The 24,441-nt window shown below is 49.4% G+C and overlaps 1 protein-coding gene across 1 annotated transcript in view; it reads left to right on the top strand.

Moving 5' to 3' along the window:
- PRKCH (protein kinase C eta) overlaps positions 1-22,607 on the top strand; it is a 112,556-nt gene extending 89,949 nt beyond the window's left edge. Inside the window, exons 11-14 of the mRNA XM_032188539.1 lie at positions 3,417-3,555; positions 4,405-4,593; positions 20,005-20,148; positions 21,628-22,607. Coding sequence (XP_032044430.1) covers positions 3,417-3,555; positions 4,405-4,593; positions 20,005-20,148; positions 21,628-21,774 — 619 coding nt within the window. The 3' untranslated portion in view covers positions 21,775-22,607. The remainder of the gene's footprint in view (positions 1-3,416; positions 3,556-4,404; positions 4,594-20,004; positions 20,149-21,627) is intronic.
- Positions 22,608-24,441: the final 1,834 nt, after the last annotated feature.

Raw genomic sequence — 24,441 nt, forward strand, 5'->3', positions numbered from 1 at the left:
GATGGGCCTGGCTCACGTGGTGGGACACACGGGGAGCCCTGTCAGCGTAAAACAGTGAGCACCAAGCATATAATGGCTGGAATTGCTTGAAGCAAACGCTGCACACGATGTGTGAGAAGGCTTTAGGCTGGGCTTGGGGTAGCCAGAGGGTGGCCACATGGCCGAGCCTGCTGCCATGCTGGCCCACGAGGCCTGCGCCAATGGGGCCTGTGGGGCCTTGTGTGGGCCTGGCAAGGCGTTGAGCAGTCCCTTTGGTCGCGGGAGGTCCTCTTCCGAAGTGAAACACACGTAGCCTGAGCAAGTGCGAGGAGATCAGTGGCTTGTTCCCGGTTGCGTGAAAATAGCAAATGCAAGTTTTAGGTTTCACGTTTCTGGAAAGAAGCCGGGAGAAGCCAAGAGCCCAACTGCAGGAGGAGACAACAGGCGTCCTTAATGGATTTAACACGCGACGCGGAGCAGCCAAAGGGCTGGAGGTTTGCCTCGTGTGGTTAAAACTCCACTAGCTCAGCGAGAGGCAGACGGCTGAAATTTAATGGCAATTACATCCACAGAGCCTCTCTGGGAGGATGCTGCAAGCATCGTGCACCTGCAGAAGCTCCTGTGTGATGAGGGCGGTGTGTTGTAGAGCCAGCAGTGACTGCAGGCTCCCTGCAGCACGTCCTGCGGGGCAGGAGCTGCCCAGTGGCAGGGCATTTGGGGATCTGGTCTGCAGAGCAAGCCCCATGGTGCTGCAGCATCTCGCCTCTGCTCCTCAGGCTTCGCGTGCGGGACAGCAACCTGCTTATTCAGTGCAGGTACGTGACTGCGTTTCTGCTGGCTCAGACCTACCGAAGGCGCATTTTGAGGCATTCCCAAAGCACGCCAGGACACGGCGGGTGTGCTGGGGAGTGGGGGGGAAGCTTGGAAGGGGGATCTCCAAGCAAGTTCACCAAAATTCCCCTTCCAGTCACATGTTTAGGTGCACCCTCCCCCAGAAGTCAGACCTGCCCAGGACTGAAAAAGGCGTTTGCTGCATTTAAAAGCAAGCCAAGAATAAACTGCGCGTTTTAACCACATCACTGCAGATTCCTGGAAACAAGGCCTGCCTTTATGCTCGGAGGGCTTCCCTGCTCTGCCAGTAACCACAAGGAAGAGCAACAGGAGCTTTGACTGTAAACCGCTGTTGAAGGCATACTGTCATGGACGAGCACATACAATACCTCTCATTGTGCTCACCTTAACAAGACAAGCCTTTGCCCACACAGCTTAACGGCCATTTTTAATTCTAAGAAGGGGAAAAATAAGTATCTTCTGCTGAGCATCCCACCCAGAGCAAACACTGCAGCGTAAGACAAGCGTGGGCACTGTCCTAGACCTCCAAATTTTGCTGGCCACTAGTTAGCCAGCCTTCTGGGACAGGCAGCATCCTTCCAGAGGGGTTTTTACTGGCTTCTGTGCTTTGTTAAAAACTGGAGAGAGGATGTTGTATGATCTTACGATTAAGATCCTGAGCTGGAATTCAGGAAGCTGGTGTTCAGTCCTGGCTCTAGTGAACGTGGGCAAATTGTTAACCTCCAACCCTCGCTTTCCCATCAATTCAAAAGAAGCTAATAATACTTTTTCTTATCTCTCTAGGGCAGGATGTGGCTCTAATTGTCTAGCATGATGTGGCACTGATCTTTCCACTGTAACAGTGAAGTTGCAAGAGAGCTTGTCTCAAGCTCCAGAGAGGCTTCTGGTGGTGGTGTGGGCTGTAGAAATGCTAATGCAAGACAGAGCAATCAACCACCTGATTGCCACTTCAGGATCATAGACAGAGGATGAGCAGGATCAAGCTGGATCCAGATTTCAGCTCTCCCCAGGTTTTCACGTTGGTATAGAGATGCCACCGATGTCACTGCCTTCCCCATTGCTCCCCCTTTCCAGGGAAATGGATGTCCAACCAGAGGACAAAATGGATCAAGTTCCAACACGGATTTCATAAAAGGGCCCTGAAGTCCTCAGATATATTTATTTTTTCTATTTCTATCTGGGCATCCAAATGCCTTTGAAAGTTGCTTTGTCTAAGCCTATGAGCCCGTCCTCCATCTCAGTAAAACGATGGTAACATTTCCCTGCTGCAGAGCTGCTGTGAGAACTGCAAAACTCTTGGGCAAAGGTTAGCCATACCTGAGATAGCTTCTGTTGAAGAGCTGTGACCTGGAAATTCATTCTGTGACAGAGATGTTCAAGTGCATATTGTGTGAGAAGCAGCATAAACTCAGGTATGCTCAGCCAGCAGGATACCTTTTGGGTCCCCATTGGTGCAGTTTTTCTCCAAACCTGTAAAAAAAAATAAAAAAATAAACAAATACACACACAAAACACTCAAAAAAACAGAAATGTGACCTATTTGCACTCCCATCGTAGCTGCTTTCCTCCATCTGTGACAGTGCCTAGAGCTCGTCTGACAGCTGAAAAGCGGAGGTGCCAAGAGCCAGTATGTATTTTTAGGAAGGCATTGCCTAAGTCTGCAGATGACCCTGTGCTTTCTGGTAATGGTCCTGACAGCGCGTAGGGCTGTGGGCTGATCCCTGAGGCAATCTCCCTGATAAGCTTTGTGAGGGCTCTGTCATTTTGGCAGCCTGCTTTTGATTAGGTGCTTGCCGGCTGGTGCAGGTGAGGTATTGGGAAACGTGCTTTTCTGTGGCTTGCTCTCTATGGCATTCGGCTGCAGGGCTGTTGTGACAGGAAGCAGGCAGGTATGAAACAAGGAGGCACTGACCCCAACAAGCACCACGGGGGAAGATTGGTTCTTGTTAGCATGGTCTGTCTGGGGTTGGTACACGTGGGAAGACTTTAAGGCTTTGCGTCCCGTGCTGGCTGAAGCTTCGCCCTGTCCACATGGCACTGTTGGCAGGGACTTTCCTCCTCAGCTTGGACAAAATGCCAGGTGGGATTTATCAGTCAGGTCCACCCCGCTAAGGGAATTCCAGGCCCTAAACCCTACACCTTGGGAGAAGTGAGGACCTGCTCCCCGCCGGCGCGGCGCTTTGCCGAGCTGGAGCGTGTCGTGTGCGGCGCGTTTTGCTGCATCAGAGCATCCTTACGCAATTCGACAGCTCTGGCAACCTCTGCTCCAGTGAGTGAGTCCCCGAGCTGAGTGAGCAGGAGCTCTGCCAGTTGGGCTTGTGGTGCGTTTGGAAAGCCATGTGGGCGAACTCGTAGAGTACCTGCCCATCTTAAATGCCGTTCGGCAGAATGGTGTTTGTTCCTCCCTCCCTTTTGTAAGAGATGAGGCAAAAGAAAACCCCTCCTGCATGACTTCTGTTTATTTTTTTATGATGATGAGGCTTGTCCAGTTTACAGGTTAAGCTTGTGAGGCCTGGGACGCTGCCTCCGTTTGTGCTGGGGCCGCTCCAAGCACGTAGCAACTCAGTGAATGATTCTCGTTGCAGGGACTTGAAGCTGGACAACGTGCTGCTGGACTACGAGGGGCACTGCAAGCTGGCAGATTTTGGAATGTGCAAAGAGGGCATTCACGATGGCATCACCACAGCCACCTTCTGCGGTACACCAGACTACATTGCTCCTGAGGTACAGGGAAGCTTTCTTGACCAAGCAAACTCATTTTTGAGCAGCTAGTGTGCTCTTTGGAGTATTGAGCTACACCTTATTTGTCTGCTGGGTGTAAAGTTTCCTAGGCACCAAGATAAGCATATATTTTTCTTAAGGAAAGGTGAGGTAGAGCCACAGCTATAAAAAAAAAAAAAAAAAAAAAAAAAAAAAGAGAGAGAGAGAAAGAGGCACACAGAGATATTGTCCCAGTTTGATTTGAAAGGAGATTGAATTCTCCCTTGTTTCCCAGTTCTGTTTTATACCTGCTCCCCTTCCCTGTCATTCACCAACCTCGCTGCAAAATTAATAAACACCTCTTTAAGAAACAGCTGTCCTCCAGATGCTGCCAGATGATTTTTGTCTGTGGTTGGCATTTGTGCCTTCTTGCGCACTCAGGCTCCTTCCCCTCCCCGGCTGAAAGTGTTGCTGTTGGAGCCGTGTACACATTTCTTCCTGGGGCAGGGAAAAGGCGGTGTCAGCCCATGCACATGGCTGCTCCGCCACTTCTGAGGCTCAGCAGGTTAGCTGAAATGCCCCTTTTCCTCCTGATAAAACCTAGCAGAAGTTCAAAGACGTTGTTTCCAAGATGACCCAGTGAGCAGCCAAGTTAATTCAGCCCTTGTTTAACAGATCTGTTGTACTTTAGCGTAGATCAGGGGGTTCCCAGGTTGAGGTCACATAAATGTTCCTGGACATCCAGCCAGGCTAGCAGAGAGAGCTCTGAGGACACAGCAAGAGCTTCTGCACTGATATTTCCAAACCTGTTTTCTTCCCCTGCTCAGTTTAAGAAGCTCCAGGGGTGATGTTTCATTCCCATCCCTTTTTCAGATTCTGCAGGAGATGCTGTATGGCCCCGACGTTGACTGGTGGGCCATGGGTGTGCTGCTGTACGAGATGCTGTGCGGCCACGCGCCCTTCGAGGCGGAGAACGAGGACGACCTCTTCGAGGCCATTCTGAACGACGAAGTTGTCTACCCGACGTGGCTCCAGCAGGACGCAGTGGCAATCCTCAAAGCGGTGAGTTCCCTCGGCCGCTTGTCTGCATCCTCTCCTGGCTTTCTTCAGCCGAAATCTGGCAAAAGAAAACAGGGCAGGGGGATGGGCACTCAGAAATTGCAGTTTCCCTGACCCTGACCCTTTCTTATCTTGGAATGAAGGATAAACTGAAAAAAAAATAATCCTGCCACACTTCAGTGTGTTTGCATAGTTATGTCCTTTATACGGTTCAGCAGCCAACTTGGCAAGCGGTGTGTGCGTGTCTGCTTCTCTGGGCATTCCCTTGCTGGCTTAATGATTTACAGCATATGGTCATCTTCCAGAACAGAAGGAGCAGGTACACACAGTATTATCAGCAGTGGCTGTACGACAGCACAAGAGGTAATGGTTTTAAAAACAAAAGGATAGGGTTAGGTTAGATATAAGGAAGAAATTCTTCACAATGAGAGAGGAGAGGTCCTGGCACAGGATGTCCAGAGCAGCTGTGGCTGCCCCATCCCTGGAATTGTTCAAGGCCAGGCTGAATGGGGCTTTAGGCAGCCTGGGCTGGTGGGAGGAGTCCCTGCCCATGGCAGGGAGCTGGAACTAGATGGTCTTTAAGGTCCATTTCAACCCAAACCATGCTATGATTCTGCAGTTCTGTGATTTCCATGTGACCAGAGTGTCAATGAAGTAAAGTCTTCCTGAAAATCCTTTGTTGGACTGCTGTCTACCTGCATGCAAAGATTTCTGATTTTTTGTGTGTTTGGGGGGAAAAAAAAGAGGGGCTGTACAGCAAACGGTTTGAGAAGAGCTGTTGCTGGCTATATCTAGTCCTTGTTCTGGCATGTACTCCTGAATTTTCCCAGGATCTTTCTTATCTTCTGCCTCGTATCTTTGCCTGTGACATGGGAATGAAACTTTCTAAGATTTCAGGCTGTGCATGTACAAACACTGCCTAGAATACTGGAACTCCCTGGCTTTGTCATGAATCAAAAGGTGATTCAATGATAAGGGTGTTAACCGAGGAGTCAGGAGACCTGACTTGGCTGTTCAGCTACTGACTACTTCCTGCTGATGATCACACCACCTAATACTTTTAAGCACTGTGAATATACATCCATTTAAGTCTTAATACTCCTAAATTTTGTGTTAATAGAGGGCCGGAGAAATAGTTGGATAAGATAGCAATTCATCATAACGTGGAGAGCTGACTCAAAGAAATGGAATAATGAATGATTTAAAGGGACCATTTAAAAGAGATGAGAGTTGGGTTTTGTCAGATCTTTAATCTAGTAGCCAGAAGTTGGAAGATTTCTCCTGAAGGCTTTCTGTCAGATAGTAAATCAGCAATTGCATGCTGCAGCTGAAAATGCACCTAGTAAACCTGACAGAAATCAACTGAGTGTAAAGCCCACTTCTTGGGGAGGCAAAAGGTTCTGTTCTGAAAGCTCAGGATGTGCTCAGGAGGTACCGCTTGTTGTGCTGAAAGCCCTCTTGATCTATGGAAATGATCTGCAACAATTTAAAATAAAAAAATGAAGTTCTGACTCATTGCCTTTTCTGTTGTCGGATTGGTACTCTTGAATATGTGAGTCGATTCCTTTTCTGCAATGATAGGTAACAGCAGAGTAGATTTGTGGCAGGTGTCTTGCATAAAAGCAGTAGAATGGGGCCTGATGCTCATCGTATCTGGAATTTCATGTATTAAAACACAATTTGCATTTTAGCCTCTTAATGATGCAATGCTTATTTTCCTAGTTCTGATTGGAACCTCACAGAAGCAGCCAGCACAGACTTCATTCACGCCACGCTGCTCTAACCCAAACTTTCAACAGCAGATCTCTGCTGAGATAAGCAAACAGCAGCATGAGGAGTGGCGCTGGAGGAAGAGGGAGCTAGGGATTGAAACAGAGATTGACTGAGCGTCTCAAAAACTGCACAATTAACTTAGCTGCTGCTGGGTACCTACCTGCAAAAGGTCTCTCCTGCTGCTCTGCTTGTCAGCTGTATCACGTGTTGCTGGTGGAACACAAATGAAAGCAAAACTGCCTCTTTGACATTCACGTGCTGCTCAGGAGAAGCACTGCGCTTCCAGGAGATGACTGTAACTCCAGGGAGAAAGCTGAAATTCAGAGCAGTAGCCAGGAGCCTCGTGGTTAACTGATGGGAGGAGAGAATTGAAAGTTTTACTGGACTTTCAGTTCTTCAATGTTTCCTTTCCCTGAGTGGCTGCTACCTGGAGGTGACTTTTGTGTCGAGTTTTATAGCACTGGTGGTAGCTCTCTGCAGCCTGAATTTCTGCAGTGTCTCAGTGGCTGCTTTGGGGTTCAGACCTGCTAGCTAGAAGAGCTCCCTAATTCCTCCTCTTCCTCGTGGTGTTTTAGAAGCATCAGAGCACGCTGACTTTAACAGGAAGGAAGCGTCCTGTCAGGAGATTTTCTGGGCTCTAGATTAAAATGAAAAAAGCACATGCCTTCATTTCATTTGAATGGTAACAACCACGATCACTGCTGTGTGCTATATTTGCAGTGTACCCATAGTGTGTCAGTATGTCAGTAGGACAGTATTTTTAGTAGTCAGTGTAACAGTGTTGAACCTATTTTGTTTGTTCCCTTGTAGCTACTGCATAAAGGAAGATACTAGGTTTTCTAGCTGCTAAAGAAGTAGATTTGCATATCATTGCTTCTGCTGTTAATGTTATTTTTAGCAGATAGAACATTATTGCTACTGGGTGAGCATCTTTGTTCACATTAATAATCACTACTGGCTTTATCTCAACAGAAGTGAACTCCCTGGTTTACAGCCGTGACAGTACTGTCTAACCCACGATATTAAGAGCTCTGGAAAATCAGGGCACTCAACTGCTGCAGTGACGAAAATGATTGTAAGCAATTACATCGCATGGAAAATCTATGGAAGACCAGGGAATTAAACCTGGGGTCTCTCATATTGCAGACTGAGGCCTTAATAGCCTCAATAATTGGATTATCCCCTCACTAAAAGTTCTGGCCTCTAACCTTGAACAGGCCTAGTGAGAATTCACTTAGCACTCGAGTGATGCAAAGCTCTGAAAGTGAAATCAAATTCCCCTGCCAGGAAGAGGCGATTAGGTGTAGGTGCTAAGAGATTCTCTACAAGTGCACATAGCTGGGTTTGGAAAGCACTTGATCAGTTTGTCTTCACAAAGAGGTTCATTATGAACAAGGAAACTGGTTTTTAGGACATGGTTCATGGATGCTGTTATTTTGTTTTGCTTTTGTTTACCATAACTGTGTGTCACCGATTTCCCCCCATGAGAAATCACCTGATTTCTGAAGATTGCATCCTGTTCGTCTTTGCTGTTTCCTGATAACCACCAAGATACGTCCGCAGGACCTCATTTAGGTGGGTGGGTGTTCCTGATGTGGTTTTGAGCACCGCTACCAAGGAAAACAAAAACAAACTCAGTGCCCTTGGACCTTGTTTAGAATTAAAAGCAGAAAGATTTGTGCTCTGGGAGAAGATTTTACCTATTGCCCTTTTTAATTTGTTGTCCTTGGTATTTTCCCTGAAGTTCTGGAAGCAGGGCAGAGATAAATCTGTGAAAATCAGCAGGATTTTGCTGGAATTGATGCTCCCAGAGGAGGAAAGGAGGAAATCCCACTCATATACCCTGCACTGCTGGAGTGCGTCAGTGGGGAATTGGTGGAATGATGGCTCAAGTCAGGCAGAGCGGGCTCAGACTGAGCTCTCCTGCTTCTTGTGTGAGCAAGTCTACCTGGGAATGGATTTGCTCGTGGTAGGAAAAAAACTGCAGAAAAGGAAAATTACTGCAGAATGGATTCAGACCATTTCATTTCAGTCTGAATGTAATTTTTGCTTTCTTTCAAATAATTCTTTCAAATATTCTCCGCTATCAGCTGACTGAGTAATCACCAGTGTCTGAGGATGGAGAGGCTGTGAAAGAGAAACTTCCTGAGCAAGCAGAGGCTTTCTGAGAGCAGAGATTGCTGTGCCATATCTTTTATGGTGAGAGTGCCGCCGGAGTTTGCTTTGTTCCAGTGTGTTGATTTTTTTAAATCAGTGAATTGTCACCAGCAAAAAGGGCTTGAGCAAAGAGGGTGGCTTTCCAGGCAGCTGGAGGCTTTGGGATTAAGCTGAGTCGTAAAATGAAATACAATCCTCTTGTTTCCTATAAGCAGGGTGCATTGTATTTTGGCACAGGTTTCACTTGCTTCATGTATGGCTTTCAAATGCAATCCAATCGCACTTTGTAACAGACAGGCTTGGTTGGAGGGGAGAATGAAGAGACATGGAGAATCAGGGCTCAAAAGCCAGTGGTGTAATGGGAAGGAAAGTCTCAGGGAAAGCTGCAGGGCTTTTTCTTTCCAAGTCTGCTGTCAGGTGAGGAGAGGAGGACCAGGTCTATTGAGCTGGGCTGATCAACTGAAGTAGCATTGGTTGGCCCAAAGGCTTGGGGACTTGGCTGAGGAGTTGCACCTTGGATGTTTTCACTCTCAGGGCCAGGTGACAGCAAGCAGCATCTCCCTGGGGAGGCGTTAACATGGCTCTGCCTTCGGACCCTGGATTCCTGAACTCCTGGCATAGCTGAGCCTGCTGAAGCTGAGGGTGGCTCTTGTTGTGTGCCAGCCTCCGGTCACAATGTGAGCTCTGAAGCACTTCTGGTCTAGCTGAAATGCTCCTTCAAAAACTGAAGCTTGGGCAGCCTTGCATGCAGCTGGATATTCTGGGGATACAAATAAGATGAATGCTTGTTTGGCCTCCAGCTGGCTAAACACAAGTATTTTGGAGAAAACTCAGAGTTAAAACCAGGCAGAAATGGTGATTCCCCTTCTGAGTGGCTTTCATATGAAAAACGAATACCAGGCAAGGGAAGAGGAAGGTGCAGAGGAAATTGGCTGTGGTTTTAGTAGCCTGCAGTCCCAAGCTGTGCAGGTGGAACAGCATAGGGTGGTACAGATGCTGGAGGATTAGTGCAAGGAGTGTAACTGTGTTAGAAGGAGGAGGAGGGATTGAAAGGTTAGGGAGCTCCACTGAGAGAGCAAACGTGACCGTATTTCAGAGAAGAAATGATGTCAGCACTACAGCGAAAAGGATGCAAAAGAGAAACCTGAAGTCAATCTGTTATTCTAGAGAATAATAGCCTGGAAGTGACGCTGAGTCAAAAGGCAAATGCTCTGCTTTCGTGAAGTCTCTGCTGCTTTGTGTCACTGGGTTCACTTCCCCCACGGCTCATCTGGCACCATCTGAACCCTGACAACACCGCTCGAGTCTAACCACCCACCCCGTGTTATGCTTTGCGCTTGCAGACTTGCTTAAAACCCCCTTGGTGTTGCCAGGCTAAGACCGAGGGGCTGTAGTGTTTGTGGGTTAGGGCTTCAGACTCAGTCATGGTTAATAAGGATGTTCTGGGGTCAGCTGAAGCCAGGTGCTGCTCTGACAGCCCAAGTTTATGGACTCAGCTTTGGCTGTTGGAGCACAAGGTGATGGAGCTGGGATCTCCTGCCCAGCTGGGAGGGAGCTCGTGTGGATCTCAGGAGCAGCAGGAGGGGGAATGGTTGAAAGTGCCACACTTTGAATCCAACCACGTCTCCAGACAGCCTTGAAGCCTGATCTAGAAGTCAAAATAGCCCTGCTCTGGAAGGAAAAGCCTTCTCCCATTCTTGTGAGCCCACAATGCAGACCAAACCCAAGAAACTCAGCCTTCTCAGCTAGTTCCTTGGCTTCTCTGGCTTATGTGTACAGCTAGTAAGCTACTGGCAAGGCAGCTCATTCCCCCTTCCGAGGAGGCAGCACACACGGATTTTTCTGCAGAGCAAAACAGGGCTCGGGAATGTCTCAGTACAGACAGCAGCAAGTCACTTAATTTAGGGAGAGAGGGAGATTGGGGCCATTCCGCAACAGCTCAGCCAATTTTCATCTCGCTAATTAAAAAAGCCACTCAAAACTCTCTGCAGAAGTTTTTCTTTCCATCGCTGCCCAGAAGAGCAGGTATGGGGCCGCCTTAGGTCCCTCCATCCCTCCGGTAAGTGTCAGGGCAGGCAGGAGCCCTCTGAGGGTTCCCCCACGTCCTGCTGGTGGTGTGTCAGAGGCAGCGTGCTGTCCAGCAGCAGTTTCTCTCTAGCTGGGGAAGAGGGAAGCACACACATCTAACTGGAAGTGTGCCCAAATTCTACCTTAAAACAAGAAGTTAAGTTAGAGGGCACCGGGAGTCGATTGCAGAAGTGCTTTATGCTGTTGGGTTATTCATACGTAGAAAATATATTAAATAACAGTAGGAAAAGGGGGGGTCTGTTACGGCTCTTCTGCACCTCTCCAGGTGGTAAGAGCTGAGGAAGAAGCAGATGTGAAGTGTACCCTCCTCTGACCTTTGTTCCAGTGAAAATGAGCAGTGTTTTCTGTTGTTTCTCAGGAATTAGGAGTGGTGGCTCGCAACAAGAGAGAAATATTATTTTTATGTGTGCAGGAATTAAATCCAGGCATCTCTGGGGAGTGCAGATTGAGGGTGGCTATCTCCTGCTGTGTCAAAGAAATTCCGAGGAACTTGTTTGACTTGGTGAGGCCAGAGCACAGGGCAGTTGGGTTTGCTTGGACGCAGCCTAATGGCTCCAGCAGAGTCCTTGGAGACCCCAGCTGCGCTGTGTGAACTTACCGTAACAGGCTGAGAAGAAAGAAAATTGGAGAGAAATTAAAAAAAAAATAAAAAATCCCCCAGGGCACTCCACCCAGGCCCAGCTGCAGAAAGCAAAGTGACGACTGAGCTGTGCTGTGGGAGGAATGAACTCCATGGCGAGGGGATGCCACCAGGAGAGCCTGAAGACTTGGTGAGATTTCTTTTGCACATGAGAGCCTAAAATCTCAGTGAGATTCTTTGACACATGTTTTCAGGAAGGCTTTCTGCTCACTGCTGGGAGTGCTCGCTGCTGAAGCAGACTGGCCCCACGGCTGTAAGCAACTAGAAAATGTCATTAATGAGGAGAGAAGGGAGTTTTCACGGCAGAAAGATTTAGAGGCAGATTTTTAACGTGATCCAAGCAAGCAGCCTGCAGTGACAGGGGAGGGAAGGGGCTGGTTTCTTAGACATCTGAGTCCAGGAGAGATGTGCGTGGCCCAAGCTGCCTGCTACACAGCTGCTCTCCTCTGAAATTCATCACTCCGCGATGGTGAGGCCTTCTGGGCTGTTCTTTGGAGATGTTTCCTCTCTCCATGCACTGCCCTTGCTTGGGGTCCAACCCACCTGGCTCCTGGGAGGTCAGAACCAGGCGGAGCTGTCATCAACTCGCAGCCACGGTAGGTGCCCGCATCCTCCCTGCGTGCTGCAGCAAGCACCGTGTGACTCAAGACACCTCGGCCCTGCTTTGCTTGGCACATCCCGGCGCAGTGCGTATGTGCTCCCTGCTGCCTTTCTGCCTCGCCTGTTCCCTCAGTCCTGGGCGGTCAGTTTGGCTGCTGGGTGAGCTCGACCAAACCCTTCTGTTTTTCCTCCCTGGTCCTGTCCCAAACGCCGATGAGGTGTGGAACAGGGCAGCCGGGTGGTGATGGTGTAACCCTGCCTACGTCTCTCGTACGTCACGGCACGAGGCAGACGTCTCTCCTCTGCACTCGCATCCCACAGACCTGGGCCAGGTTCTTTCTTTGAAGCGGGCAGAAAAAGATGATCTGTTTTGCTAGCCAGGACGAAGCTGGGTTTGAATGAAGCAGATGCCGGGAGAGTTTTTTTAGACTGAGATTAAAAGGAGAAGGAACAACACAACGGTGGACCCACTGAATTCAAAGCAGGAGCTAGATGAGCTCGGTGCTTTATTCTCAGAGCTGAAGGAGCCAGCTAACAAAGGCAGATATTAAAAATGCCTTCAAATATGCCAATAAATTATTCTCCTTGGCATCCCTTCAGAGTTGGCAGTCCCCATAAATCCCCTTTCCCAGTTTGATGAAGCTTTGGCTGTCAGAGTCAGGCAGATATTTGAATCTCTCTGTGAAACTCTACGTTGGATCTGTGTAAACGTTTTTGCCTTTGTTTTGTTTTTAAAAATGCTTTCATCTTGCGTTTCCTGGTTGGCTCTGGGGCCTGTGCAGCGAAAGCAGGACTCTGGAGCTGGTTGTTCCCCAAGCAGAAGGAATTGTGCAGCTTTAAATGGTCTCTCACCTAACCCATTTCTGCCTTAAACATGCAGTGTGGTTAAGTGACGAGGCTGAGCTCCACCACAGGTTGTCTTCATACCTCTTTTGCTCGAGCTTGCGTATCCATTTCTGCAGTGTGCTGTCTCTTGGTCTCTTAATTCTTGAAAAGCAAACAGTTTTCCCCGGTGCTTTCAATCTCTCCTGTTGATTGATCACACTCCTCTCTGATGTGCTTCTCTTCCCCACAGTAATAGTCTCATGTCTCTGCATAATTCACTGTGAAAGAAAGGTAATGCCAGCCCTATGTAGCTTGCCAGAGCCAGATGCATCCTGAAGGTCTTTTTCCTTTCATCATGAGGTCTTTTACCTTTCCCTTTCCAATAGGCTGAAATTAGCTTCTTGTTTAAGCCCAGAGCATGCAGGCTCAGATTTGCTTCACAACAAAAGCTCCTAGCCCTGCCTATTGCGGTGTCAATTATGATTCATCCTCCTCTTTCCTGCCAGAGAACTGAAAAAAAAAAAGTGAAGCAGCATACATTGTGTCAACCTTTTTTTTTTTTTTTTTTTTTTCCCCTTTCCTTTTTCTGCTTGCTCTTAGGGGCTTGGGAAGAAGCGATTCCTGTGGCCGAGCCTAAGACTTGTGGCTCACTTCTCTGGGCTCACTTCTCTGTCATAGACCCTCGGGGGTATTTTGGTGGAGTTCATTAAAACCTAATCTTGGGGGAAGGCCTGAGAATTCCCTTGAGAACCTGGCTCCGACCTGGCCATGGGAATAACCCTTCCTTGCAGCCGGGACCATCTCTGGCTGCCCAGCCCCACAGGAGCGAGCCAGGCCGTCTAACTGGGAGGTCGCAGCGCCCCAGTAAAAGCCATAAATCTCCGACTGGCCGCACTGTTCGGGGCTGGAGGTCTTGCTCATCCACTCGTCCTTCCAGCGTTGACCTTTCTGACCTGCTGTGTCTTTTCAGGAACTTTAAAATTAAAAGGATCGAAACGGAACCAAGAGCATGGCGAAGCTCCTTTGATGTATTTTCCCGTGATCTTTTTTTTTTTTCCCTAATTGGCCTTCACAGGTTTGTCTGGGGGCACTTTAGTCCCCTTTGTACTTGACCCTATGTAAATAGGCCACCCAGGGCTGTGTAATAAATGCCTGGTTCCTCTTGACAAGACTATCAGAAAAGGATTAATTGTTTTCCCGGGCAACCCTAGGGAGGTTTTACCCCTGGTTAAAAAGCGAGTGGGATCATGCCCCCACTCCCTTCATAAGCGTGCTGCTCGTTCCCTTGGCGCGTTTGCCTGACCCTGATTGATGTATCGATCCCCGTGCTGCATCCAGAATCCAAGCGGGGGGATTTAAAAACAGCAGCCTCATCTTGAACCTCCGAGCAGCCCCCGCAGCAGGTGACCCACGCGGGAGCTGGGTTTTACTGCTCAGTGCTGAAAACACAGATTTCTGGGGGGACCTCTTGACCGAAACCTGTGTTAAATAATCCAGGTATCTAATGACTGAAGTTCATTTCTGATTATTAGAGGAATTTCAAAGGCAGAAGTGTCTAAAATCACCAGCTACCGTCAGGGGCCGGTATAAAGCTCCGGTGCTTGGTATTTGTGGCCTTTTCATCGTGCTCTAGTGTGGATGAGTTAAACTGGGTGGGAGAAGGCAAGAAAATCAATTTCAGCACAGCAAGGAAGTTTGTAGCTATTCAAACAGCACTTAAATTTCATATTTTAGGCCAAATTCTCTCCGGGTGATAGTCAGCAACGTTGCACCCCCAGGCAGTTTGGAGCCAGATGTGCCCGTCCCACACGAGAGGGGCTCTGTCCGCCTGGTTTATTTTGCCAGTCCCTCACTCAGCACTGTTTGCAGGGCAGTTAATCCTCCTTGCTCCCTCGAGCTTTGACTCGGCTGCATCGAGCAGCCCTTTCTGCAGCGGGAGAGAGCAAGAGCAAATGTCTCTGCCTTAATATCCACTGCGCTGACATTTCGTCCTGCTTGCCTGCGGCTGGCACATGCAGCGTGTGGCTGCTGCCCTGCTGAGTGCCACCGGATGGCTGAGGTTGGGGGGGACCTCTGGAGGTCTTCTGGCTTTTAGGAGCAGGGCTGAGGACTGGTTTTTACCTCCCTTCCCATCCCGATATTATTTGGAAGGGGAAATAACTGCGGATTCATGCTCTGCCTCCCTCCCCGCGTATTGCTTTCAGGGCAGTCCTGGCACTGCACTCCCCGGGGCCTTTTCTGCACTGAAGGATTTCTGCTGCTCAGTTTTCTGTAGCCAGGACCCTGGTGTGGAGGAAGAGGTGCCACACACACACATGGGTCCTATCCTGGCTCAGCACCACAACGAATTGCACTGGTACGAGCCATGGCTTTTAGCAATCATCCTGCTGCGTGCTGGGTGGAGAGCCGAAATGCTGCCTGGTCTCTGGCAGCTGCAGTCGGGGCAAGTGAAGCCTCCTGGCTCCCAACCATTAAAGATGAGGCAGACGCTCACAACCAGAGCCATACATCCATCTTCTCTTTGTTAGGGCTGGGGGAGGGCTCCCGAAAGCCCAGCCCGTGGGTTTGTTTGCCTTACATAATGGGCGGCCGAACGGTTTTCAGCAACTGCAGCGTTCAGCCCAGAGATTCGTGGAGGGAAGCCTTAATTAGAGTAATTGCTCCATTTATGTAACGATTCCCTTTTGTCTGAGATCAAATGGATCTTTGAGAAATCTTATTTCCTTTCGAGTTAATTTCTGCCCTGTTCGTTTAGCTCATGAATCTTAATGAAGGTGAGCGTGTCGGGTATCTCCTCATCTCCTCCTCCTTCCTAGAGGGGAGGCCGTGGGGCGTAAATCTCCTGTGTGCTGCTTTTCACCCTGGCAGCAACACCAGAAACACCACCAGGCAGGGAAAGTTTGATGCCATGAGCTGGGAAGTCTTGCTTTGTTTTAGCAGGTAGGGGCTGATGTTTGCACAGCCCTGACCAGGGACCCTCGAAGTTGTGATGGAGAGGAGCTGGGACCGAGGATTTGCTGTCAGATCTGTGGCACGCTGCCTGGGGCTCAGCAAAGCGATGAGTTTCTCTGCTCCTCTCCTCCCTGTCTGCAGGACGGCGATGCTCTCCATCTCTGCCGTGGGCTTGCATTTGAAAGATGAGCTGCTCGGGGGGCACGAGCTTGCTTTTAGGGGATAAACACGGCCTGGCCAGTGCAGCTGGAGAAGCCCTGCACAGCCTTGCCCTGAAGCTGTGATCCCAGGAGCATCCAGGGATCACAACAGCCTGGGGACAGGATCTGTGCAGGGGTCCCCACACCCCCGTGGCAGTGACATCCATCCTGCCCTCCCTCACCTGCTCACAGACCGAGCTCCCAAGGGCTGCACGGATTTTCCCCTGTGCCTGGCGCTGCTTTTTCTGCATTTTTTCCCTGTAACTTCACGGCCCGTCCGTGAAGACCGATCTCCACCTCTGTAATTTCTTGTCGTGGCTTGCTGCGTTTTCTTTCAGTAAATGTTTTCAAACGATTTCATGAAGTCATGGGTTTTCGGCTCCTTCCAGCTGCTGCTTTTGGCCGTGGTGTTGCTGAGAGGGTTAGCTGAGGTCAGCAACAGCCTCGCTCCAGTCTGCTCAGCAGCCTGGAGGAGCCCAAAGGGGCTCTTGAATGCCCCAAGGGAGCTCTTGGATGCCCCAAGGGAGCTCTTTACACTGGGAGGGGGATAATTCCTTTTGCTCAGGAACATCTCTGGTTTGCTTTGTTGGTATTATGGTTGGGTTTTTTCCTCTATTTCTTCACGGGGCTCTGCGTGCCAGAGGCTAGGATTCATTCTGGATTTCAGATTATCACGCAAAATTAGAGATAATAAACACTACGAGGTGGCGTTTTGCCATGAAAAACTTTTTGCAGATCTCTTTCACCACCTGCAAAAAGCACGGGAGAGTTGTACTTGGAAGGACACTTAGGGCTATCCAACACGAACCTAACTGTGAAGCAAGAGGCTAACCCTGGCCTTTCTGGGGCCAGCACTTTGTAAGGCTTTTCCAGCTCCAGAGCTTGGCTATTCCCGAGTGCAGCAGAAGGGATCAGGTGAAAGATGAGCAGCTGCTGGTGCTTCAGAGGTGCTGCTTGCATGGGCAGAGCCACGGGTTTGGGCTCCAGCTGCTTATTTCAGAGCACGTTTTTTTGTTTTCCTTGTTTGCTCTGCTACAAGCACCATCAGACACCAGAGGCATCGTGAGACAGGCCTGCAGGTGGAGGCCTTTCTTCTGGTGGAGATCAGCTCCCAAATTTCATCTTTCAATTTTATGTGCCTCACACGGGAGGCACCTGTGCAAGGGCAGCTTCCTCAGGCTGCACCGATAACTCTTTATGGGGTGTGTGAGTTACATGCACTCCACCAGCCTGCCTTAGGGCTTTGCAGAATCTGAGAAACAAGCTGTCGGAGGGGCAAAAAAACCTTGCCAAAATGGTTTTGGTGCTGGTGGCTCAAAGCCCTGTCCTTACAGATCGAGAGGCAGCAGCGCTGAGCATGTGCCTGGCAGCTGGGGAAGGTGCCGTGAGTTCAGGTACCCGTCCCACTCGCTGTTTTCGGAGGTGAGGATGAAGTCAGAGGGGGTTTGTGGCAGCCCAGCACCACTCTCAGCACCCAGCCAGGAGGACGTGTTCCAGCAGTGGGTGAATGTGAAGTGTTCACCCTCCTCCTGCCTCCTTTGTGCACCTACCCCGGGGCGGAGGGTGCCTGGGTTGCCCTTTGCCTGGCGTCGGCTGAGGTTTCTGGCCATGCCGCTCGGGCGCACGAAGCAGAGCCAGCTGCTGGACTCCAAGCACTCGTTTTGTTTTGACTGTTCGGGTTTTGTTTTCTCAGAGCCCAAAACAGCCCAGCTCAAGGGACAGCCCTTGGCTAATCCTCATTGTCCTGACAAAAAGGGTGTTTTAAGCAGCAAGGAATGCATTTACCTTGGCTCTCCGGCTGGTGCAGCGGGTGCCTTTGCTTGGTGCAATTTTGGCAGCGCGTTGAGCAAAGCAAGCAAACAGGAATGTAAGCACACTTCTATATCCCAGGGCACTGAACTGGTCTGGGAGTGGGCAGTCCAGTTTGGTTTTTGGTCTTCTATGGCTGAGCATGAATGGGAACCCAAGCAAAGCACATTGCCAGCCCTTTCCAGAGATTAATTTATTTTATGTTTTCCCCACACACGTTTAGCAGAAGCTTCCTGGTGTAATGGAGGAGGCGGTAGGTCAAGAGCCAGGAGACTTGGGACTTTTTCCCAGCTCTCTCTCCTCTTTGTCTTCCCATTTTGGACTGTTTTGGTCTTTACCACTCCCAGCACCAGCGAGCTCTGATCTTGTTTGAGCTTTCTAGGTGTTCCAGCAATGCAAATCGCAGCTAGTGAGGCGCAGATATCCATCTGTGGGGACAAAGAAGCTGGGCAGGGAATTTCTAGACAGAAAAGGGGCTTAACAAGAGATTTCTGGCCTGTTTTGCAAACCAAAGAAGTTTAGGGAAAGACTTGCAAAGGCTTGCCTGAACCAGGTCTCTGAGAACTTTTGGCTTGACCCATTTCTGGTTGGGAAACCAAGATGTTGTCTGGTGCTCAGAACCACACAGAAATTTTGGGTTGGTTTCTGCTGGCAGGAAGGGACAAAAGCAGGTGGAAAGGGTCAGGGGGAAACACAAGTTGTACTTGTACTTGGCCTGCCTGACCTTGGAAAAATACTGCATGACTGAGGAGTTCGGGGAGGGCATGGGAAGACCCCGGCCCTGCTGGCATTGCTGCTGTCCTGGTGACTGCTCTTACAAAGCTGGGTGCACTCAGCAGCCCTTTCTGCTGATGGTTTTGGGAGGGATGCTGGAAAGCAGCTGTCCTGTAGGGAGCTCTGGGGCAGTACGTGTCCTCAGAGGGGTCAGGAGGGAGGCCAGGTTGGGTTTTGTGCTCATGTCAGCAGGGTCTGGGCTCCTGCGGGGTCCCTGAGCTGCAGCCACCCTGCAGATATCCCATCCGCTCGGGTTCTGAAGCCCCCTCTGGACAGGAGCACCGGGCAGACACCTAAAACAAACCTGTGAGTCTTCATTCTTCTCCCTGTCACCTCTCTAGGTAGGGAATGCCTACACCTTTTACCCACTCGTCCTAGGAGAATTTATACCCGCCGAGAAGCTCTGTGCTCGGAGTAGAGCCGGCCTCTGCCTGCACCTCCCCTTCCCTGTGCTTCCCCGCGGCCAAGATGCAGCAGGCTTGGTCACTCCCGAAACAGTGACCGATTGTCTGGTTTGGCTGGTTGTGCTGTTGGCTAAGCATAATGCTCTTTCATCTTCAAGGAAATCGTCTGGACACCTCCACCAGCGCGAAGCTGGCTTTATTTATGCTGCTGGTTTCAATGGGCAAACACAAGCGGCTGTTTTCCCGGTTTAAACATAACCTGATTTCTCTAATGAATTAGAAATACTCGAGGGGAAGGAAAAGATTGCATTTTGCTGAAGTTTTAAGGGCTATAACCCTAAATTAACAAGCACACGAGCTCTTTCCCTGCCTTGGGAAAGGATTGCCCTCCTCCCCCACTATTTTTTTCCCCTGACGAAATACCTGCAGCGCTCACACTTCATCACTCTTGTCAGGACCTAAAGGGCACCCGCCACTGCCCTCTGCGCTGTGTGCGTGATCGATGGCTTTCTCATGGCTCCCTGGCAAATCGGGGCACTTTGGCTGAAGTTTGAGATCTCTTTTCATTAGTAGAAGAGTAAAAAACATTACAAAAGGAAGCCCTCATTTGGAGTTTCACCATGGAGAGGAGGGGACGGTTACCTGTGAGCATTCATCTATCTGCTCAGGGTTTTGGGAGCTGTGAAAGCCAGCGCCTTGCTCATTTTCCTCTGTTTCCTAAGATGACAGGAAGGAAAGCGTAGGCTCCTGGCTGCACTTCAGCAAGCTGAGGTTTAGGAAAAAGGCACAGCTCGGGACTGACTCCAGTCCAAGGCCTGCCTGGCTGGCGAGCAGCATTTGAGAGCGAGCTTGTATGCCTGAGAAATTAGTATGTAAATAAATAACCTCCCAAAACACTCTGCAACATCTATAATGTTGCAAACGATGCACTTCGACTTTCTTTTCTTGTTGTGGTAACCAAGGATTTGACCGAAATAGAAGGGATCGGGGAGAAATACGCCCAAACTGCTTCCTGCAGAGAGTGAGTCAAGGTCCTTGCGCACAGCTCCAGTACAATGAAATCGAGAAGTCTGGCCAGCAACTGGGTTCAACAGGAAAGCTGAGGACAAGCTTTTGTGCGACTGCTAATGGGTCCTTCTCCCGTGGCCCTGCTGGATGGGGGGAAACAAACAGCCCTTTTTTTGTCTTGCAGTTCATGACGAAGAACCCCAGCATGCGGCTGGGCAGCCTGGCGCTGGGCGGCGAGAGCGCGATCCTGCGGCACCCCTACTTCAAAGAGCTGGACTGGGACCTGCTGAACCAGCGCCAGATGGAGCCACCGTTCAGGCCCCGAATTGTACGTGAGAGGGAGGGGTGGCGGAAAGGGTCCTGTTATTTTATTTTTCCTCCTCTGGGTGTTTTGAGCACGTTTATTGCTGTGAGACTAAAAAGAGGCGGAGGAGAGGCAACCTCGCCATGAAAGCCCTGGCCTGGGAGCCAGGAGGTGAGACCTACGGTCTTGGCTTGGCTGCTGGTTGGCCACACGGTGTTGTACAGGGCGCTTTTCCCTTCCATGCTGGATTTTCAAAGCCAGCTCAATGCCAGAAGATGCAGGTTTATAAAAGCAGATGCAGCAGATCAGGGCCTTTGCCTTGCCCAGATATAAAACAGGGTAAGTAACCTTCATTCTGCCCACTCCACCTGCCTTTTTGGGTCTGACCTGCCTTGCTTTTGTCCCTCTCTATACATCACCTCTGTTTTTGTCTCTCTGGGCACAGCACCCAGCAGAGTGCTCCCTGCTCAGGCCACTATGGGCTGAGTGGTTCCCATGGCAAACAGGCTGCAGAGGGCCCAGGGCTGCCCCTTTTCCCAGTGCCACACAGCCCAGGGGATGTTCCACGAGAAGAGATGTTGCTCCCTGTGGAGAGACTTCCCAAGGTCATCTCTGTGTCCTCCCTGCCTTTGAAATTCTGGGTTGGGGTGGCCGTGTCCCGTGCTGTGGTCTCACTGCTAACTCTTGGTGGCAGTGCTCAGCCCTGCTCCATGGAGCTCCCTGGGTGCAGGACCAGGCATCCAGGGGAATCCAGCACGAGGTCAGGCTCTGGAGTTGCTTCTTGGCCTGAATGAAAGGCTAAAGGAGCCTCCTCAGTCCATCCGTGAGCTGGGCAGAATCTGGAAACGTTAGGCTTCAGCGTCCATAAAAGATCTTGTTCTGGATGCAGGAAAAACACATGCCTTGTCAAAATGTGCCACAAACTCCGTTTGTTTGTGTGCACTGTAAACAGTTCCACTTTGTATGGTGCAGAGAGGAATCCAGCACCTGGAGGCAAGCCATTTGTCTTCCTGTGACCTGGTAATTCATTATTGTGCAAGTTTAATGACTCGCACACAGAGGAGTGTACCCCCCTCCCCCCCAGCCAACCCAGCTGAGACGCTCTGCAGATAAGGAAGGGCTGTGTGGAGTCAGCTAATTGGAAGCACTGCTGATAACCACTTTGAATGGCTGGGGCTGTGCTGACACTTGAGGAAGGGAGTTGATTTATGTGCCCTGCCCTGCCATGTGGGGGTAAGCAACCTTTCAGAGGTAGTATCAGTTAAAGCAGAGAGGGGTTTGCCTGTCCAAAGCCTGCAGAGGCTCTAAAAGAGTTTATACTATACGAGGCTCTGCGGGGCACTCAGCTGCTCCCAGTCCAACCCCAGAGAAAAACCTTCAGTAAGGTTTGCCTGGGTTGCGGAGGTTCCTTGCACTCAAGACCAGAGTAAAGATGCAGAGCGGGTGTCAGGCAGGTGATGCATGCTTCTGACATCTCTTCCCTTTGTCTTTTCCATTTGACAGAAATCCAAAGATGACGTGAGCAACTTCGATCCAGATTTTATAAAAGAGGAGCCCATTCTGACTCCCATTGAAGAAGGAATTCTTCCGATGATAAACCAAGATGAATTTAGAAACTTTTCATTCACAAGCTCGGAATTGCAGCAATAGCTATGGCTCTGAGGAAGGGCTGCTCAGAGGACTGGCGGGAAATGCAATGAAAACCAGGTTTACCAGGAATTTCATTCTCGAGGAGTAACAGTGCACTGACTTCACATGATACAGCAGCACCACTGTCAACATTACCTTAATGTGAAATTGAAACCTTCCTGTGTTTGTAGGTTTATTCAGCTCTTTGATCAAATATTGACAGGGGTGGAACAAACGTGATACTGTAAATAGCTGATGCAGATGGAGAATTGAGTACTGAGCGAGTTGGCTCAGCCTGAATGTCATCGCTTGCAGCCTGCAGTGGATTTGAGGAGTCGGCGTGAGCACAAATCAAGCGTCTTGCAGCTCTGAGCCAAACAGACTTGTAATAATGCTGATTGTTTGCAAGGCTGTTTCATGGAGTCCCAGCACTGTCCAGCGTTTCGGAGCCATGAACCAGCATCCCATGGCCTGGCCGAACCAGATGTTCCTACTGACTCTACCTGTTTCTGAAGTATTTATTTCTTTCTGAAGGACAAATGGCTCTCTTTGCCGCTGTTTGGGTTTCTATGTGAAATATTTCATTGTGCTGACTAGCAGAAGGAAAAAAAAACAAAAAACAAGTGCCCTGTGCCCCACACAGATTCTTCCAAATCAAAGGGAAGTCATGTGCTCGTAGTGTTTTACTGTTTGTGCGATATGAAAAGTTCTAGTGTTTGCATTCTGTGAAATGCCTTTTTACATCATGCATCTTCAATGCTCCTTTCTTTGCATCCCAGCTGTTTTCAACTATAATGTAACTAGTAAAACCTTACTGTTTATTTACGCCCATTCTATTTAATTATGCTATACAGAGCCCCTTTTGTGGGTTTAGTGCCTCATTAAAATTTTGATCCAAAGTGGTAGTGCTTAATTTATTTGTAGCATTATTGTGATGGGAGCTGCAGAGCTGGCGATCTCCTTGAAAGCAAAGTTGTTGACCAGTAGGTAACACAAAAGGACAACTTTCTCCCATGAGAAGGATAAGGCTTATCTCAGAAACGGGGTGACTCGGTTTGGTTTAGATTTAAGGGTTTATTACTCACAGGGCACTTCTTATCAGTTGCAGCCTCAAGCCTCTGCCAGGCAGACTGAGGCAATTTTTAGTGCAGTTTGTGGAAACCAGACAAAAATCATACTAAGAGATAGTTCTGTGATTTCTGTGCTCTTCTGGAAGTCGAGTGATTTTTCTGTAGCTCCATGGCACACCTTTGCATTCCGTGCTAGGTTTGGAGCTGTTATGTCGGGATTATAACCTCTTTCTTGAGCTGGTATGAATTGCTGGAGAAGGATTTAAACATCTTACAAAAGAGGTTTGCCTTTTGCTTTTTTTTTTACCTTTTACTTTCACCTTTTACTTCCATCCTTAAACCATTTGCTGAAGTGTTTGACAGGTGGGGCACAGGTTCAGTTACTCTTGGACACTTCTTGCCTTTGTGCTTGTGTATTGTACCAAATCTCCCTCTTTAGCATGGCTTCATCCTCTGGTCTGTTCCATTCCATGAACATCTTCTGGCCACATTTGCATCCAGCCAGCCTCTCGTGCTGATCCCAGGATACCCAGCCTCTTCAAAGTGGGGCAAGAGAGGAGGAAGGACGGGATGGATGTGTGAGAAGGAACAGTGGATATCCAGAAAAATGATCCAAGAACCAGCTGCGCAGGCTAGCTCAAGTTGCTTCCTCACATAGGAAGAAATGGTACAGGATGAGTGCATTTACGTGAAGGGGCCGCTGTGCCATCATATTCACGTGGGTATTAAGCACAGCGTTCACCTGTTTGGTGCAGGCATGACCCTTAGGCAACTCCTCGTGCAGTATCCCAGCGTTACTGACTGCAGCTGTGCTTCCTCGGCAGGGGTAAGTGCAGTGAACGTGGCCACCAGGCATGGGAGCACCAAAACCTGGGTAAGCAACTTGCTGTCAATTTTGCAATGACGACTTTTTGAGTCTCTTACTATCAAGGATTATGAATGACCTCTCCTTCCCTGGAAAAGTCAGTGTCAGGGCAGGAGAGTCGTAACTGATAGGCCTTTTTGGCAACATGTTGGTACCATCCCATGCATTCACTGCTTGTGTTATTCCTTGGGGCTCTGGAGACCTTCTGAAATGAAACCTTCACCTCCTGGAGAAGCTAGTGCCATAGCATTGCCTTCAGCATCAAAACAGATCCTGTCTCCATGGCCCCAGGGTCCAAGTAGCTCTGCTGATACCACTGAGAGCACGAAGCATGTGGAAGATTCACCTCTGGAGACTTGTACTGCTGTAGCAGGTCCATCACCCACCGATTCATGTCCTGAATGCTCGGGGAATGGAAACTGAGACACTTCTGTAGGTGCATCAGTATGATTTTTGTGAACTGTAAATCAGAAGGCTTGTAGATCGCTGAGATATATAAAATGGTGTCTGAGGCCCTCACACAGAGCTGGAAGAGCTCCTGCTCTGGCCAGCCAGTGCCTGCTTTGTCCCAGGGGTTTTTGACTTGATGGGGCAAGAATCAAATATCAAAGGGAGATTCTTCCCAACTCACTTCTCTCGATTTCAAGTGCTCTCAGGGTCACACCACGCTCGTAGAACAGCGCGTGCAGATCCGTGTTGGGACTAGACGCCTGACATTCTGCTATAATGTCCTCGATTTTCACAATTTCACCT

Source organism: Aythya fuligula, chromosome 5 (assembly GCF_009819795.1).
Source record: "Aythya fuligula isolate bAytFul2 chromosome 5, bAytFul2.pri, whole genome shotgun sequence".
In the NCBI taxonomy this organism is placed as follows: domain Eukaryota; kingdom Metazoa; phylum Chordata; class Aves; order Anseriformes; family Anatidae; genus Aythya; species Aythya fuligula.